General features: G+C 39.2%; 1 protein-coding gene across 9 annotated transcripts in view; it reads left to right on the forward strand.

Moving 5' to 3' along the window:
* Positions 1–15,172, forward strand: part of thrb (thyroid hormone receptor beta) — a 104,961-nt gene that overhangs the window by 66,256 nt on the left and 23,533 nt on the right. For 5 of the 9 annotated variants that reach the window (XM_018701238.2, XM_018701236.2, XM_018701242.2 and 2 more), the window contains one exon: positions 11,935–12,007. In XM_018701238.2, coding sequence (XP_018556754.1) covers positions 12,001–12,007 — 7 coding nt within the window. In that variant the 5' untranslated portion in view covers positions 11,935–12,000. The remainder of the gene's footprint in view (positions 1–11,934; positions 12,008–15,172) is intronic. The other 4 variants (XM_051078860.1, XM_018701239.2, XM_051078857.1 and 1 more) reach the window with 1 other exon arrangement.

A 15,172-nucleotide genomic window follows, 5' to 3' on the forward strand; every position in this document is an offset into this window, starting at 1 on the left:
TTGAGAAACTGTTTGAAGATGTGGGAGCATGAACATGGTGAGGGTGAAACCTTTGATCCAGTCATTCACATGCCTTCTCTTTCTCAGTCTGACAGTCGCTGGTTTACAGGATGCTCTCCAGTGATAGCACAATACATTACAGTCAGAAAAAATGCTCCTCTGGTTTCTAAGTGGAGGATGTTGATTCAAAGCATATGTGTTTTTCATTAACTTTATGTCAGACTCAAAGAATGTTGACTTCTTTTATTCCTCAAGCCTCTGCCCCATTTTGATGCCTCATTGTACTGTTGTGATTGTCCTCTCAGAGATCTGTTGCCCTTGCTCATGCTGACAAAAGGTTTTACAGGGTAGTGTTGACATTTGAAGAGCGTATAAAACTAACTGATAACAGGCATACATAATAGAAAATGCAGAGCTACGGGTAAGATGAAGGACCTCATCTGTGTATTTATACACTGTTGTAGTACATAAGTGGAATGCCAACACAGCAGGATGGTTTAAGACATCCTTGTCTTTCACTTCTGATCAATCATAGTTTTCTTTGAAGAAAATGCTAAACTATCTAAAAATGTTAAGACTCTGTTGGTTAGAGCTAGTCTAATTTTCCTTTTGGTGTTATGAACTGGTTACCAATAATCAGTTAATCTGTTCTTTGGATGTTAGGAATGAGGAAAAGTGCAGCATGTGCCCCATTAGGGGCCTATTTCCTGTTTCCTGCCTTACCCCAGGCTTGTTGTGAGTGTACACTTGTGAGTTATTTCACAATGTCAACTCTCTATTAGCTATCGTCTCTCTGTGTTGTTTCATCAAACTTGTAACTATAGTTCCTCCTTCATTTAGAAACGTGATGAAGAAGTGTTCATGTTAATATATAATCTCGTGAAGGCTGAATTTTGGCAGCAGAGGATGTTTGATCAATCTTAACATCAGCCGCAAAGCAGACAGTTGCTTTTACTTGTTATCATCTCACCACCCACACGTGCAGCTGCCAAATTGAAAATAATTCTTGGAAACCAAGAGAATCTTAAAAAAAGGTTGATGTACACAGGCTGATCAAAAATGGGTATTACAACACTTAATCACTCAATAACACACAAGAGTGTGTCTGAGAATGTAATTTACGATTAAAAAGTCCACTCATTAGTTAAACAATATTGTAAGAAAAATATTTGCCTTTCTGTTGAAATACGTAGCTGCCAAATGTTTTTAGTTTCATAATTACATGTTCTTCAAGGCTTTAATGAATACCACACTTCCCATTATGCTATCAACAGTGTACTTTCATCTGATTCCCCTGCCTGATGAACATTTTGATACCCTTCAACCCACTCTGTCAGGCAGACTCTCCATTAAAGCTGCATTTGTCTTTTGGCCAATTCAACTCAGCAGTGACACCTCTTTGCCACTTTTAAGTTATCAGTGCTAACGTGTTAGCTAACAGTTACTTATTTAGACATCCCAGAGACAGAACAAGCTGCAGCGTTAGCATTTATTTGGGCTCTTGGCACCAGCTAGTCACAAACAATAAGTCTCTGTTGACTGATCACTGTTAGTGACCCCATTTCATATTACACATGGTCAGCTTTGAAAAATAAACCTGATGACATCACCCGGTTTATTTTTTCCTTTCCAAAATCTTAGCATCAGGGTTAGGTAAAATTGTTTAAAATGTTGTCATGAAATGTGGGAGTGAGGGTCAAAGCTGCAGAAATCTGTATCCTATAGGCATTTTACACACTAGTGGGTACTCTTATAGCCCAACAACTGTCACTGCAGTTTCATAACATCAGCATCCTATATATACCTCTGTTACCATATATGATATTCAGCAAATACTACAGAGCATTAACCGAAGTTGCACAATGTTTTCAAGTGGTTTCAAGAGTATGCAATGTAATACATTTTATCAGGGTGTGGTTGTGAGTTTGCATTTCTTTCTGATACCGTCACGTTCATTGTTGTGTGTTAAAGTAATGGACAGTACATAGCGTTCTTGCACCTCTTGCCTTGCAGGATGTGGTAGCTGTTGTGGTGGAGAAGTTATGTTTCCCAGTGTAGAGGAGGAAGTGCTCACCCACAGCCTTCAGAGTGAGTGTGTGTCTTCTACTAGAGGCATAAAACACACCCACAAGAGTCTGCAACTTGATGACTTTGGCGACCCCCTGAGTCACCTAAGTGGAAGTGTTTTAGATCATTAGTGTTGAGGACAATCCACGCCAAACTGAGTCACTAACTTCTTCAGACAATTCCATTTACAGTCTTTGGCTTTTCCTCAAGCTTTGGCATTGCTAGCTTCCAAGCATTCACTCTGACCATGCTCAGCCAAGTCAAGTCAAATAATCAGTGCTTTGAATTAGCCGTGAAAATAAACTTAATGAAATCATCAGTTTCCTAAACAACTGGAAAAATCTGCCAGTGAATTAGAGTATTTCATATTTCACTGTGTCCAGTTTTCAGAGAATCAGCCTGTTTTAGAATGTTTGAATCAAGTGCTCAGACGCAAACGCTCACACAGAAACACTGCACTGGAAACAAGAGGAATTATTTAATCCCAAATATAAAACGAGCTAGTTTTCAATATTAATTGTAAGACCAGTGACTTAAGTACTTAAGGCTGACCACCGTCTTGTTGGTATTTTTGGTAAGTTAATACATTTAGACAGGCGATCATTTGGGGAGCACCCCTTTACTGACTTTGAGAGTGCAACAGCAAATCACATCTAACTCAAGTAACAGCCACTCATACTGTAAGTCAGTCAGTGTATGTCTGTGTCCTTTTTCTTGGTACCATGGATGGCACATAGCCTTGCTGCCAGTCTCCTCAGTGGCTAACTGCTGTACTTGGGGATGTCCTGATCAAGTTTTTTGGACCTGATCTTGACCCAAGTCTTCTAATATGGGGTATGTGCTGGGTGAGTCCAAATCCAAGAACGTTGAAATACTCTATGTATCTGACACAGTCAAATGACAGCTGTAGACTATTGAAAATTGTAGATTATTGAATTTCAGTTTGACTAGAAAATGCTACCCCTGAAATTGACGTGACACAATCAGCTAGAGAGGAGGCGTGTCATTCTGTTAGAACTACAGAAACAGTCAGTGCACTCACAGTTATATAGCAGTATTACAGAGTAGAGGTTTTCCCTCATAAAAGACCTTTGATTGAGTACAAAGACCACAAAGCCTGAGAACAAGTTCATTTTGGTCTGTCATCAAGTTACTCATTGAATTAACATTCATTAAAATTAGGAGCTGCAACCTGAATATTTTTTACCCCAGGTGTTTCTAAAGGGAAAGAGGGAGTTAGTGAATCTGTGTATTGTCAATCCAGACAATCCAGGCAGAACTCAGTCACTCACTAGTGAGCACAAATACATTATCACACCTAATTTTCACTGGCATATGACCAAAAATGATGCACTGTAAATCCCAGCTGTGCTAAAGGAGAGTAGCTCTGCAGTATAGCAAGCTGAGGTGGTCTCTCAATAACACAGCTCTCAAGGCACATGTTCTTCTGAGATAGTGACTCAGACGTGGCCATTAAGACTACATGACTACAACCAGCAGTCACCTCCAATGTGCTGCTTTGCACTGCTAGCATCTCACATTAACACACTGATTATCTGAAATAATCAATGTACAATATGAAGTAAGTCTATTACAATTCAAGACAGTCTTTAATTGATTTTTTTTCCAGCTGTGGTACATTAGATTTAACTGTGATTCTGTAGCTTGTATGTGCTGTAGCTGAAGCTGTTACAAGTAACTTACACTGCTGATAATGGTTATAAGAGTACTAGTGTGATTCAAGCCAGGTGGCAAGCAAGGTCAGCAGGAAGGCTGCAGCACGGTAGCTCATGCACATACATGCATATACTCAACACCACAGTCGCAGAGTAAACTCTAGTCTGCAGATTAAATTGCTCGGCACTCTCTCATCAGGGAAGAATGCAGATTCTTTCAGGATGCCATTTGGACTAGCTGTTCCAGGAAAGTAAAGTGTAGAAATCAATACATGCACATACAGTACAAGCAGAGAAAATGGAAGACACACTGTAACACCATGCCTGCGTTTGCAAAGACTCACATATATAAGTAGAGAGTTTACCTATGTCTCACGTTACACCAGTCCCTGATTAATGTAGGGATTAGAAGAAACTTCTGGAGGCACCATCACTGTTTATTAGCATAACTGGTTACTTTTGGCCAGTCCATATCAACTGTATAGACACTGGCACAAAGGTAGAACAACTTTAGGATTCAAACAACAGAATACTCTAGCTATCCAGTCAAAGCCACACAGAGTTCAACCTAGTTTTCTCTGTCTTTAAAGTATCAAAAAAATCAGATAGCACAAGCAGGAAAGTAGAAAAGCCAAAGCTCAATAAAAAGGGAAAGGGTGGACTGGGGCAACCCTGCTCTCTGCCACTGCAGCTAATTTACGCCTGGGGTAGAAGTCCATTATTGTCACTTTTGTTTATTTGGGACACTAATGTGTAGAAATGGCAATTAGAGAGCCACAAAAAGCACTCAGCTGTATGATTTTTTTCCCCTTTCCAAAATAAATTGCCATCTGTGGACCTCCTATGTGATGGAATCAGGTTATCCTAGATCATATCATATTTTAGCCCAGATAATATGTTTCTCCAGAGGCAAAACATCAAACATCAAGTTTTACATTTAGAAAATACTTGTAAAGTCTGTGTGAGATGTTGTGTCAGGCCTCCAGGGTTCGGAAAGTTAAAGTCCTGTTATTTTCTTTTGTAGTCACCACGAGGTGAATGGCAGTTGGAGTGCTTACAAGGCTTGGATGAAACACTCCTGGCTGAATCATCATCTTAGAGCAATGATACAAACCTTTGTACATACAAATGTAAGGAGAGAGATCAACTATCACTCCCGTGCAGCTGTCTAATAAGAAATATTCAATCACATGGAATTAAACATCACTTGTGTGCGCTGCTAACTGCAAGTGGCAATTTGGCAGTAATGTTGCCATGGTTTGCACCCAGTGTCAACAATCAAGCGTTGGGAGTGTGCCTCAGCTCAGACTCCCACCTGTGACAGGCTCCCTCTCCACAGCAGTGGCAGCTGAGGTTCAAGGGTATACAGGCCTGTGTCATGGGAGCTACATTAATATCGGATGATTCCACGTCTCAGATTTATGTCCAGTGCCAGTGTTCCATACCAAAGTCAGAAATAGTATGCCCCTTACATATTAAGTTGACAAGGATGTGAGGGTTGGGGTAGTGGGCTAACTATCTCCTTCAGAAATAGTGTTTCATCTTTGTGTGGTGCTACACCTACAGCAATTACCTACATCATTTCATTTTCTTTTCCTATTTAGAAACACATACCTGCCATAGCCACTGCAAACCATCTGCTCACTGCATCTGTTCCTCTTTATCAGTGAATGAAGGAACATGAACAGCAACTCAGTACTCAGTAATGAAATATGGTGGACCTTCCCACCATCGCTCATATGGCAAGGCAAATGAATGACTGTAACTGTGGAGAGTCTAAGTAAAGCATATAACACAGTGGTCTAGTCTGTGGTGATGCAATCAACATGTGAAATCAGACTCAGAACCATACAGCAAAAACCTACACTGTAGCTATCTCCTTATGCAAGGACCATAAATACAGCTTCACTTTAACAAAGTGTTAAGCTCCTGACTTTTATGTTTTCATCCTGTCCTAGACCTGCAATTAATATTTACCTTACTATTTATTATAATTACAATCTTCTGTTAACCATAACCATGTGTTTTGAGTTACCTAACCATAACGTTTATAACTGTAATTCCCATGTGCAGGTACTGTAGAAAATAGGAATGTTGGCATTAGATGTAATATGGTTTTTACAGAATCATCCAACAATCTGTTCAGGGTGTACCCTGCCTCTCATCCAGTGTCAGCTGGGATTGGCTTCAGCCCCCCCACCCCCCCATGGCCCTTAAGGATAAGCAATATAGATGGGGAATCATCCAATATCTGTGCTGTTGCCTGACAATTGGGTTGCATCACGCCAAACCAAAAAAAAATAAATAAATAAATAAAAATTCAGGATCTCTCTGAAATGGTTTTGAAGTAATTGAAACTGAGGGCAATAAAACAAACCCTGAGTTATCAAGGAGTTGAGGCTATCAAAAGGAATTTGGCAGAATTTGGCAGAGATGTGTCATGTAGCAACTCAATTAAAAAACAAAGAGATTGTATTTATAAGTATTAATGAGGGAATTTAATTAGAGTTATGTTAGTGTCCCGGCCTAACAAATTTTTACCAATTTGAAACTGGATCCAGAGTGCAGTTTTGAGAACCCAATAATTGGGCATACACACTTTGCCTCAACATCTGGTGTAAGTTTGAGCCAACTGTTTTCCTCCAGTCTGCTTGCTCAGTCCATAGACTCCACCGCTGTCTATGATATAGAAATCCAGTAGCTGGTTATTTATAAAAATGTTCCCAGGAGGAGTTTCACTTTGCTGAGTGTCTGTTGTGTCTCGTTATCTCAGCATCCTGCTGTGACCTGCAATCATTTATCTTTTCAATATATGTATGTACACAACAGCCCATACATTGCCTGTTTTCCTGTCCCTTCCATCTATCTTCATATTTGTTCTGGCATCTATCTGTCTGTGTCCTCATTAGAGCTGAAAAAACCTGTTGTATGGATGAACCAGCTTTCAGGCTTTCGCCAGCTGTTGTCTGGATATTAAATGCTCTCTAGGGTAAAAAGCAGTAAACCGAAGCACAGTTTCCCATAATGCTTTTCAAGCCAGCTGTTGTTCCAGTGCAAAGGAATTATGAAAGCTGTAATACTTTTTGTGGTTTCTTTTTTTTTTCAGAGTTTGCTGACAGTGAGTTTTTGTCTGTAGGCTGAGTTACAAAATGGACATCTTAGTGGTTGGTTGTTTTAATAGTTCGATATATCGGGGGTTTTAATCACAGGTTTTTCTTAGCATCACACTTAATTTGTTTCATGGTTAGAGGCTCAGTCATCTGAGGACATGTTATTCTGTATAAAATGTTGTTCACCTGACCCCTCAGGGTAGATACAGGTTATTTAAGGATGATTGGTTTGTGTCTTGGGATTGAAAAAGAGGTCCAGAGCACATTTATTCGTTTCTCTGTGCAGCTACGATATGCATTTCTTATCTGAAAAGGTTTGATTGAATGATTATGTCGCCTGCAGACCTTGTTTGTTAGTTAAAGATTATTATACAAAGGTTTAAATGCTAACAAGATAAAACGATCTTAAAATGTTCCTGTCAGAAATTATCCCAGAAATTCCTGAAATCTAACCTAAATGTAAGACAGTTTTCATTGGGTTTGTTTTTGTTTTTCTCAGTCATTGAAGTGATTCTTGTGCCCATTGTAACTAGATTCAACAGGATGAAACATGCTGGTTCATAATGGCAGCTGCAGTATTCAAGGAAAAGCCTTGGGGCTAGCCTAAAGAGATTCTGAGTTTCTTAAATTATGTTATCTGAACTATAAGCCTTGTGTGCTGTGACCTAGAATATTTTAGAATAAGAATGTGTTCTTAAAGGAAGTCCAGCATTATGGGAAATATGTTTGATTTATTTAGGGTCATATTAGAGCATTGGTATCAGTCTTCTTTCTGCACATCCAGTAAAGAGAGAGGTCTGGGACTAACCTCATTTGTGACCTCAACACCCCAAGGTTACCCTGTATGTAACATTGAATGTAACTTCATAACTCTAACATGTAACTACGTCAGTCAAGGTAAAACTGTCTCACAAAGGTCTTCTTTCTGTCCTGAATGACAAATTGTTTGCCTGTGGCAAGATGAAGTCCACTATACCACTTTGCTCTGCTCTACTTCCTCGCTAAAATGTACTATATCATAGGTCTGTGGAAATATTGGATTTAAACATTGGTTTCAACCTTAGGCAAACATTTTATCATTCTGAGCAGATAGCATACATCTGTGGGAGCATGAAAATACTTTTGAAAACAGTGTGTGAAGATCGCATATGTTAGCCCAACACAAATACTCGAAGCATATATATGGTCATGTGAAAAAGAGAGTATACCCACTTTGAATTCTATGGTTTTACATATCAGTACATAATAAAAAGCCATTTTCCATCAGCCATTCTGATGTAGATTTGCTGGTGTGCTTAGGATCATTGTCCTGTTGCATGACCAAGTTGCATTCAGCCAAGCTTTAGCTGTCAGACAGATGGCCTCACATTTGATTCTAGAATACTTTGGTATACAGAGGAGTTCATGGTCGACTCAATGACTACAAGATGCCCAGATCCTGTGGCTGCAAAACAAGCCCAAATCATCAGCCCCCCCACCACCGTGCTTGACAGTTGGTATGAGGTGTTGGTATGAGGAGGTATGAGGTGACATGCTGTGTTTGGTTTTTGGCCAAACTTGATGCAGTGCATCATGGCCAAAAATCTCCACTTTGGTCTCATCTGTCCAAAGGACATTGTTCCAGATGTCTCGTGGTTTGTTCAGTTGCAGCTTTGCAAACCTGAGCCATACTGCCATGTTCTTTTTAGAAAGAAGAGTCTTTCTTCTGGCAACCTTTCTAAACAAGCCATACTTGTTCAGTCTTTTTCTCATTGTACTGCCATGAACTGTAACATTTAACATGCTAACTGAGGGAATTTGCTGGTACATCCACTCCTGAAAAGATTGGCAGCTGTTTTCACACACTGCTTCTGCATTTTGGCCTCGATTTTCTGTCATGTGTTGCCGTTCATCTGAGGTTGTATTTACCTAATTTAAAACCTGCTAAGACCAGATTATTTTGTTTCACATGACTGTAGTTAGCATATACAGTAACTGTATAGAAATGTAAACTAGGCAAGCATTGTTCTTCCAGAACACAAGTAGTAAGATTATACAGATTTATACATACAGAATAATGTGCATTGTTGCCATCTGACACCAGGTTTAACAGAATGATAGTTCTATGGTAGGTTCATATTTAAAGTTGTCAATGGGTCATTGACAACTATGACATGTCAAATAGTTTAGTTTCATTTCCTCTTTTTTATTGTGTTTTCTTTCTTTCAGGCACAAATCTTTCTCATGACATAGTGAAACCCACAGGCTCCCTGTGTTTATGGTTATAGTGTCTGCAGGCTACATTTTTAAAAGGTCAAGAAATTAATTACACAAATCACAAATGATTGTGGGTATGGCTAAAAGAGCATCCTGCCTCTTTAAAGTTTAAGTTTAGTTTAGCTTTGTTAGTCTTGAAAAATGTTCCATACTGGTGCCTGGTGGGGGGGCGTCTGTGCTGCAGGTAGCTTTAAAGAAGCAACAGCACAGATAAGAAAGTAATTTGAACCTGGGGCTTGATTAGAGCACAGTGAGAGGATACATACCTCTGTGAACTGATGCCCAGCCCCCACTTCCTCCAGCTTATCATCACAATCAGATGGAGTCCTCTTGTTGTGGTTTCAGCTACAGGAAAGTAGAGGAGCGTATATGGAGGCGGACTCATGAGGACAGCCAGTCAAGGACATTTAGCTTCCTGGTTTCTCAGCTTACCACCAGCCAGTTATAGTACAGACAGATGCACAGTGTGACTCTCGGTGGAGACGAGCGCTGCTGCTGCTGTGTCATATACAGTAACAGTCAGACGGAGGAAGAGATGCTGTAGCAGGGCTCTGTGTGCTCCATCCTGTGATAGAAGCTGGTAAATGGACCGTGTATCCGCTGCTGTGGCCTTGGTTGCCCTACCGCTGTTTATTCATTATTTATTATTAGTTATTCTGCTGACTGCTGCACTGACAGCATTGTTGATTCAGGAAAAGCTTGCATACAAGGCAGTACATCCAGTATTGATGATGACAGGGCTGCAGCTGGTCATGGAATTTGAAAAGATGATTATAAACATTTTATAGATTTATATTGTAGATAGTCAAAACAAAGAAATATCATCTCATGCTAACCGTCGGATGTAGCAGGTGACAAAATGGCTCACATTGCAACACAGCACAAGAGCCATTTAGCAGGTGGTCTGGAGATGTTGATGATATCACATGATCTTAAACAGCATATGGAGTTTTCCCAGTTGTCATGGAAATGCAGATGTTTCAATTTCCTTTTGTTCCTAAGGACTTCTCATCCATGCTGGCTTAAAGGTTGAGCTTCAAAGTCCATTACTGACCTTTGAAACAGTAATTGAAAGAGAGTGGTATCTCTATGTAAAAAGTATGATGATACAGAATGTAAGAAAGTATTATTTACACACCAAAACAAGTGCAAGTCTGACAACATTAATGTAAAATGTACATTGTATCATGCTCTTGTCTTCTGTTAATGGAGAAGCCAAATCCAGTTTTGTAGTAAATGCAATCCAGACAATCAAGAAAATAAACCTGGTTTATACAACAACTGACAGAGACAGGTTTTAGGTTAAAAATTCCAAGATATCCTGGATAGCATTAGAATAATAAACTTTATTTATTCTATGAAAGAAACTGAGATATCACAACATCAGACATTAAACAATAAATGCGTAAGTATGTGACTTGGGATTTAAAAATTTCAGTTTGAGTAACCATACAGTATGTTGAGACAAAAATAAAATAAAGTCAGACAAAGAAGTTGCAACAGAAATCAAATTACAAGGTTTGCCCTCGAGGGAGTGAAACTGGGTAATGGGTGAAGTGTCTGCAGATCAAAGTGAACACTTCTGGCAGCAGAGTGCACAGGGTGTGTCTTATAATGCAAAACAGTGATGCAAATGTTAAACAGTTGTACAAATGTTTAGAGTTGGTTGTGGCTTGATTGATCTAAAATCCAGAGCATTGTATTTAAAGGATAGCTTCACAGTTTTTCAAGTCTTAATAGAATATTCACATGCACACATGAGCACTGGAATGTGCTCGCTGTCATCATTTTTTCTGGTAATACCGGTCATTAAAAATTGAACACACTTCCAAGTGACGAAGAACAAAAATCCAATCCACAGCTCTCGTTTTGTGCAAGGTTTATCAGAAGCTAATAAGTCCTTGAATGGTAAGCACATTATGACGGAGCCTCTTAATGTCCAGTATGGACAGGAGGAACAATGACAGCAAACAAAACCTGATTCAGCGTAAATGTTGGCATGTGTATTGTATAAGGCAGACTTGAAAATTTGTGAACCTATCCTGTAAGGGTATGAACAACTAGCTCTCTCATGTTAGATCTACTGTGAATGTCCCTGAGTATGATGAAAGTCAAGATTCAAACTTGACCTATTAGTCCATGCAAACGCACTGTGCACTGTTTCCCATTGCACTTTTTTTTTAAACTAAAACTATAAACAGTAGCAATGTTGACTCTGCATTTGCATGCATGCGTGTACAGCATTGTGTGTGTGTGAAGACTACAGCAGATCATGTATCGCTGCTTTGCTTCAACTCAACTATCTGATTAAGAGGAATATATTCTGCTATTAATACAGTATTTTTTCTTTACAGGTACAGTATTTGTTCCTTTATTATTACACTGTGTAGGTATAGAAAATTTTGTAAAAGAGTCTAGGTTATGCCTGTTCTACTCTCTGGTGTACGGTGGTGTGAATTGTTTTTACGTTTGACCACTAGATGTCAGGCTACTCAGAGGCAAAACAACCCGTTGAGAGAGCCATAACACCTGAACAGCCTGTGTTCAAGATAGATGTGTTCAATAATAGCTATGGCCTTGGATGTCTCCTGAGATGCAGAAACAGTCTTTCAAACAGTTTCATCAAACTGAAGAGGCTGATTACCTCCAATTAGTGGCAGTTTTTCCTCTTCACACATGATTTTAGTTGTTACATTAAGTAGCACAGCAGGGATAGCCGTGCTGTGAACTCTGAGATGTGGATTCAAGTGCTACTACTGTGAGCTGTTATATATTCAGAATAAGAGCTGACTTCCTGACTGATTGTTTCTTGGATTTGTTTTCAGCTAGGTACGCACCCAGATGTCTGAAGAGGCTCTGAGGATGACGTCTTGGCCTTGAACCCCACCAGTATGTCAGGTAAGACTCACTCGTGGTCGTATACCCCTAAGGTTTATTCCAAAAATGATTTATAGAGTGCAACTGATACAAGTGGTATGATGATATTCAAACTCCAAATGCCAAAAACAGCAAGCACTCCATGTTTCAGGTAGAAAAACAAGCAGAAACAGCATTAAGAACATCATCAGACACTAAAACGCATCACTGAAATACAAACAACTTAGTTTATCATTTCTCTAAGGCAAAATAAAAGCTGTCTGAATACATTTTGAATATTAAAAATATTTCAATATATAGTTATGCTTTCTACACATGATCAGTGACAGAAGGACATTGTGAAAACCTTAAAATCGTTCCACTATCTTGGCATGAAGGCTATAGAGTTGTGAAGTGGTTGGAGGCGCTGGTTCTGGAAGTGTTTGCCCCATTATGTATGACAAATAGTTCTATATACTATCAAATCCATGACCTTTGGCTGCAGTTACGGAGGCATGTAGTCATGGAGACCATCAGTGCCCGATCCATACCCGGTAGCACGATCCGATGGACGCATGCACAAAGTTTTACCTGTTTTACGACACTGCTCGATCCATTCCGGGCATGTGCAGACATATGTTTTAAATTATATGATAGCCTACATCTAAAGCACAATAAACCACAAACGTTGTGATCTAATAAATGTTATTTATTTAAAGTAGTCAGAACGACTGAACTCTTTGAAAGATGTCTGAGTCATGCGACATGTCGGAGTCGTGCTAAATGAAATGAAATGAATGAAACAGCGGGAGGTAAAACCAAATTTTAGCATAACATATATATTTATGTTAATAGGGATAACTCTGTTAGTTTTGAACCAGGATGGTAGTTTTGGTTGTAAATAACTGATAGGGACAAAATTCTTTGGAATCAAGAACGGTGTACTCGGACACTGCGAACAGCTGCTGCAATGTAAACAAACGCTGCACACGTCCACATCACACAGGCCACACAGGCACATCTACTAAAGTGGTTGGTTTAGTCACTGAGAGGCTCAGAATGTTATTATAATTATCTGACAACATTATGAATAGGATCCATACAGAGACAGACCTTCTTATTAACCAGAAACATTGCTTTTCATCTCAACCAGACTCCACTGGTTAAAACAGTAATTTAACTGACGAGAACACACTACAAAGCTGCTCCCTCGTTCGTTAGTTAAGTTACTCTGGTACTTTTACTCATGTAAATGATCTGAATACTTCTTCCACCACTGTCAATCACACAGTAACACTGACAAACCAACAGATGGAGGCAGTGGTACTCCAACAGCTCCTGTGTTCTGCCTAGTAAAATTACGGTTTTTGTCAATGGAGTCTGGTAGTGATTGCCGGGTACACTGTTCTTGATCAATAACGCACAGATTCCAAAGATAAAGTCTGGATTGCAATGTCTGGCTCATATAATGATGGAATATGGTTTAATTAGTCTGTCAGTAAAGATATATCATCTAGCACTGTGTAGGTGTATGATTATGTTACCGATCGGTACATCTAGCTATGGTTAGCTTCTGCTCATCTTGTGAAATTGGCATTAGCTTAGAGTTAGCTATGCATTCCTGTTATTTTTCGCTATTGGCAGAGATATAGCGACACCCATATTTATAGATATAATGGGTCTAAAGTCTTTACAGAGGCCACATACACATGTATTTATGTGCAAAACAGGGCTCAGTGCTGCTATTAAGGGTTTTGTTATACGTGTGATACAAATGGGGCAGAAATAAGTTGCGTTTCGCTTACGTAGTTCTGCGCATGTGCGGAACGGATCGTGTTTCCGGGTACGGATCGGGCACTGACAGAGACAAAGCCAGTCATGGGTTTGCTTTGTCATTTGATTTGTGAGCAAAAGATATAGTTGGTGAATTAATCCAAAAATGATCCTAAATCTGAAAGAAAATATATTTAACAGTGTGTGTCTGTATTACACATTAATCTTGTAGTTTCTGTCCATTATAAACAGCACATGTAGCAGAATATTAAACTGCGTGATTAAATGTCTCCTATCAAAATACAGTAAGTAAACCTACCACCTTGGATTGTTATGTCCACAGGCTTGTACCCGCAACTTTTTATCAAAGAACCAAATATTTTCTAACACAACTGTTAATCTTTTGTACTGATAATTTAAGTGGGAGACGTTGGTGTCCATCCAAACCTTTCGAAAAGCTCCAACTGTGAGTCACATGACATTGTCTGTGGAGAAAAAATTAGGTCTTAAACTTCTGGAACCAGGAGCACCCAAAATAACCTCTCAACTCTGTAGAAAGACAGTGGTTAGACCACATTAGTTATTGGTAGATAGTAATAAATGATGCTTGGTCAGAGAAATCCACACTTGAGTACTGTGCTCTGTACCCCACCTTGTAATACATAAATTTCATACAGCAGATCATGTAGGATGCCCTTACAATACTTTACCATCATCATAACACCAGACTACCATTTGTATTCAGTAGTTTCACTGGTTGATGATGAGCTGTCTGCAGGACACAGAACATTTTTGATGTGAACATAAAATGTGGTGTACAATGGTTTAAATTGTTTTACACAAAAACATTTGCCAAAATTGGTAAAAATAAATAAATGAACAAATATATAAAATAAAATAAGTTGTAGTCAACACAGCTTTTTACTGAACAGCAATTAAATGCTTAATATCTCATTTGCCTAATGATTATAGAGTTTTAAAAAGCCACTGTGCACCAAATTACCTTCATTTTCTACACCCATAACCATTTATTACAGTTCATTCAGTGCACATATGGAAAGTTATGTTTACTTTTGCACTTAAAAAGCAGTTTAAGGACATGTTGACATGTTGACCAGGCTCATAATGTACGAGACACATATTACTGTCTAGAGACAGGCTGCCCCATACATTGACCAGACTGCTTCAGCCACTCTGAGAATTTGTTTACTCAGAGACCGGTCGTCACATGTAGATTTAACCAGTCCCACAGTGACCTCACCGACCCGACACATATGTTATTGATCTCAGCATAGTGAGCAGACACAAGCTTACGTGCATCACATGAGGAAATGAACCCAATCCCCTCACTCACTCTAAAACCATTAGAGCAACCACAACGTACTGTAAAAATGTGATGTTTCTGATGCTGTTGTTTTAGGATTCACGCTGACC

Source organism: Lates calcarifer, linkage group LG3, assembly GCF_001640805.2.
Source record: "Lates calcarifer isolate ASB-BC8 linkage group LG3, TLL_Latcal_v3, whole genome shotgun sequence".
NCBI lineage: Eukaryota > Metazoa > Chordata > Actinopteri > Centropomidae > Lates > Lates calcarifer.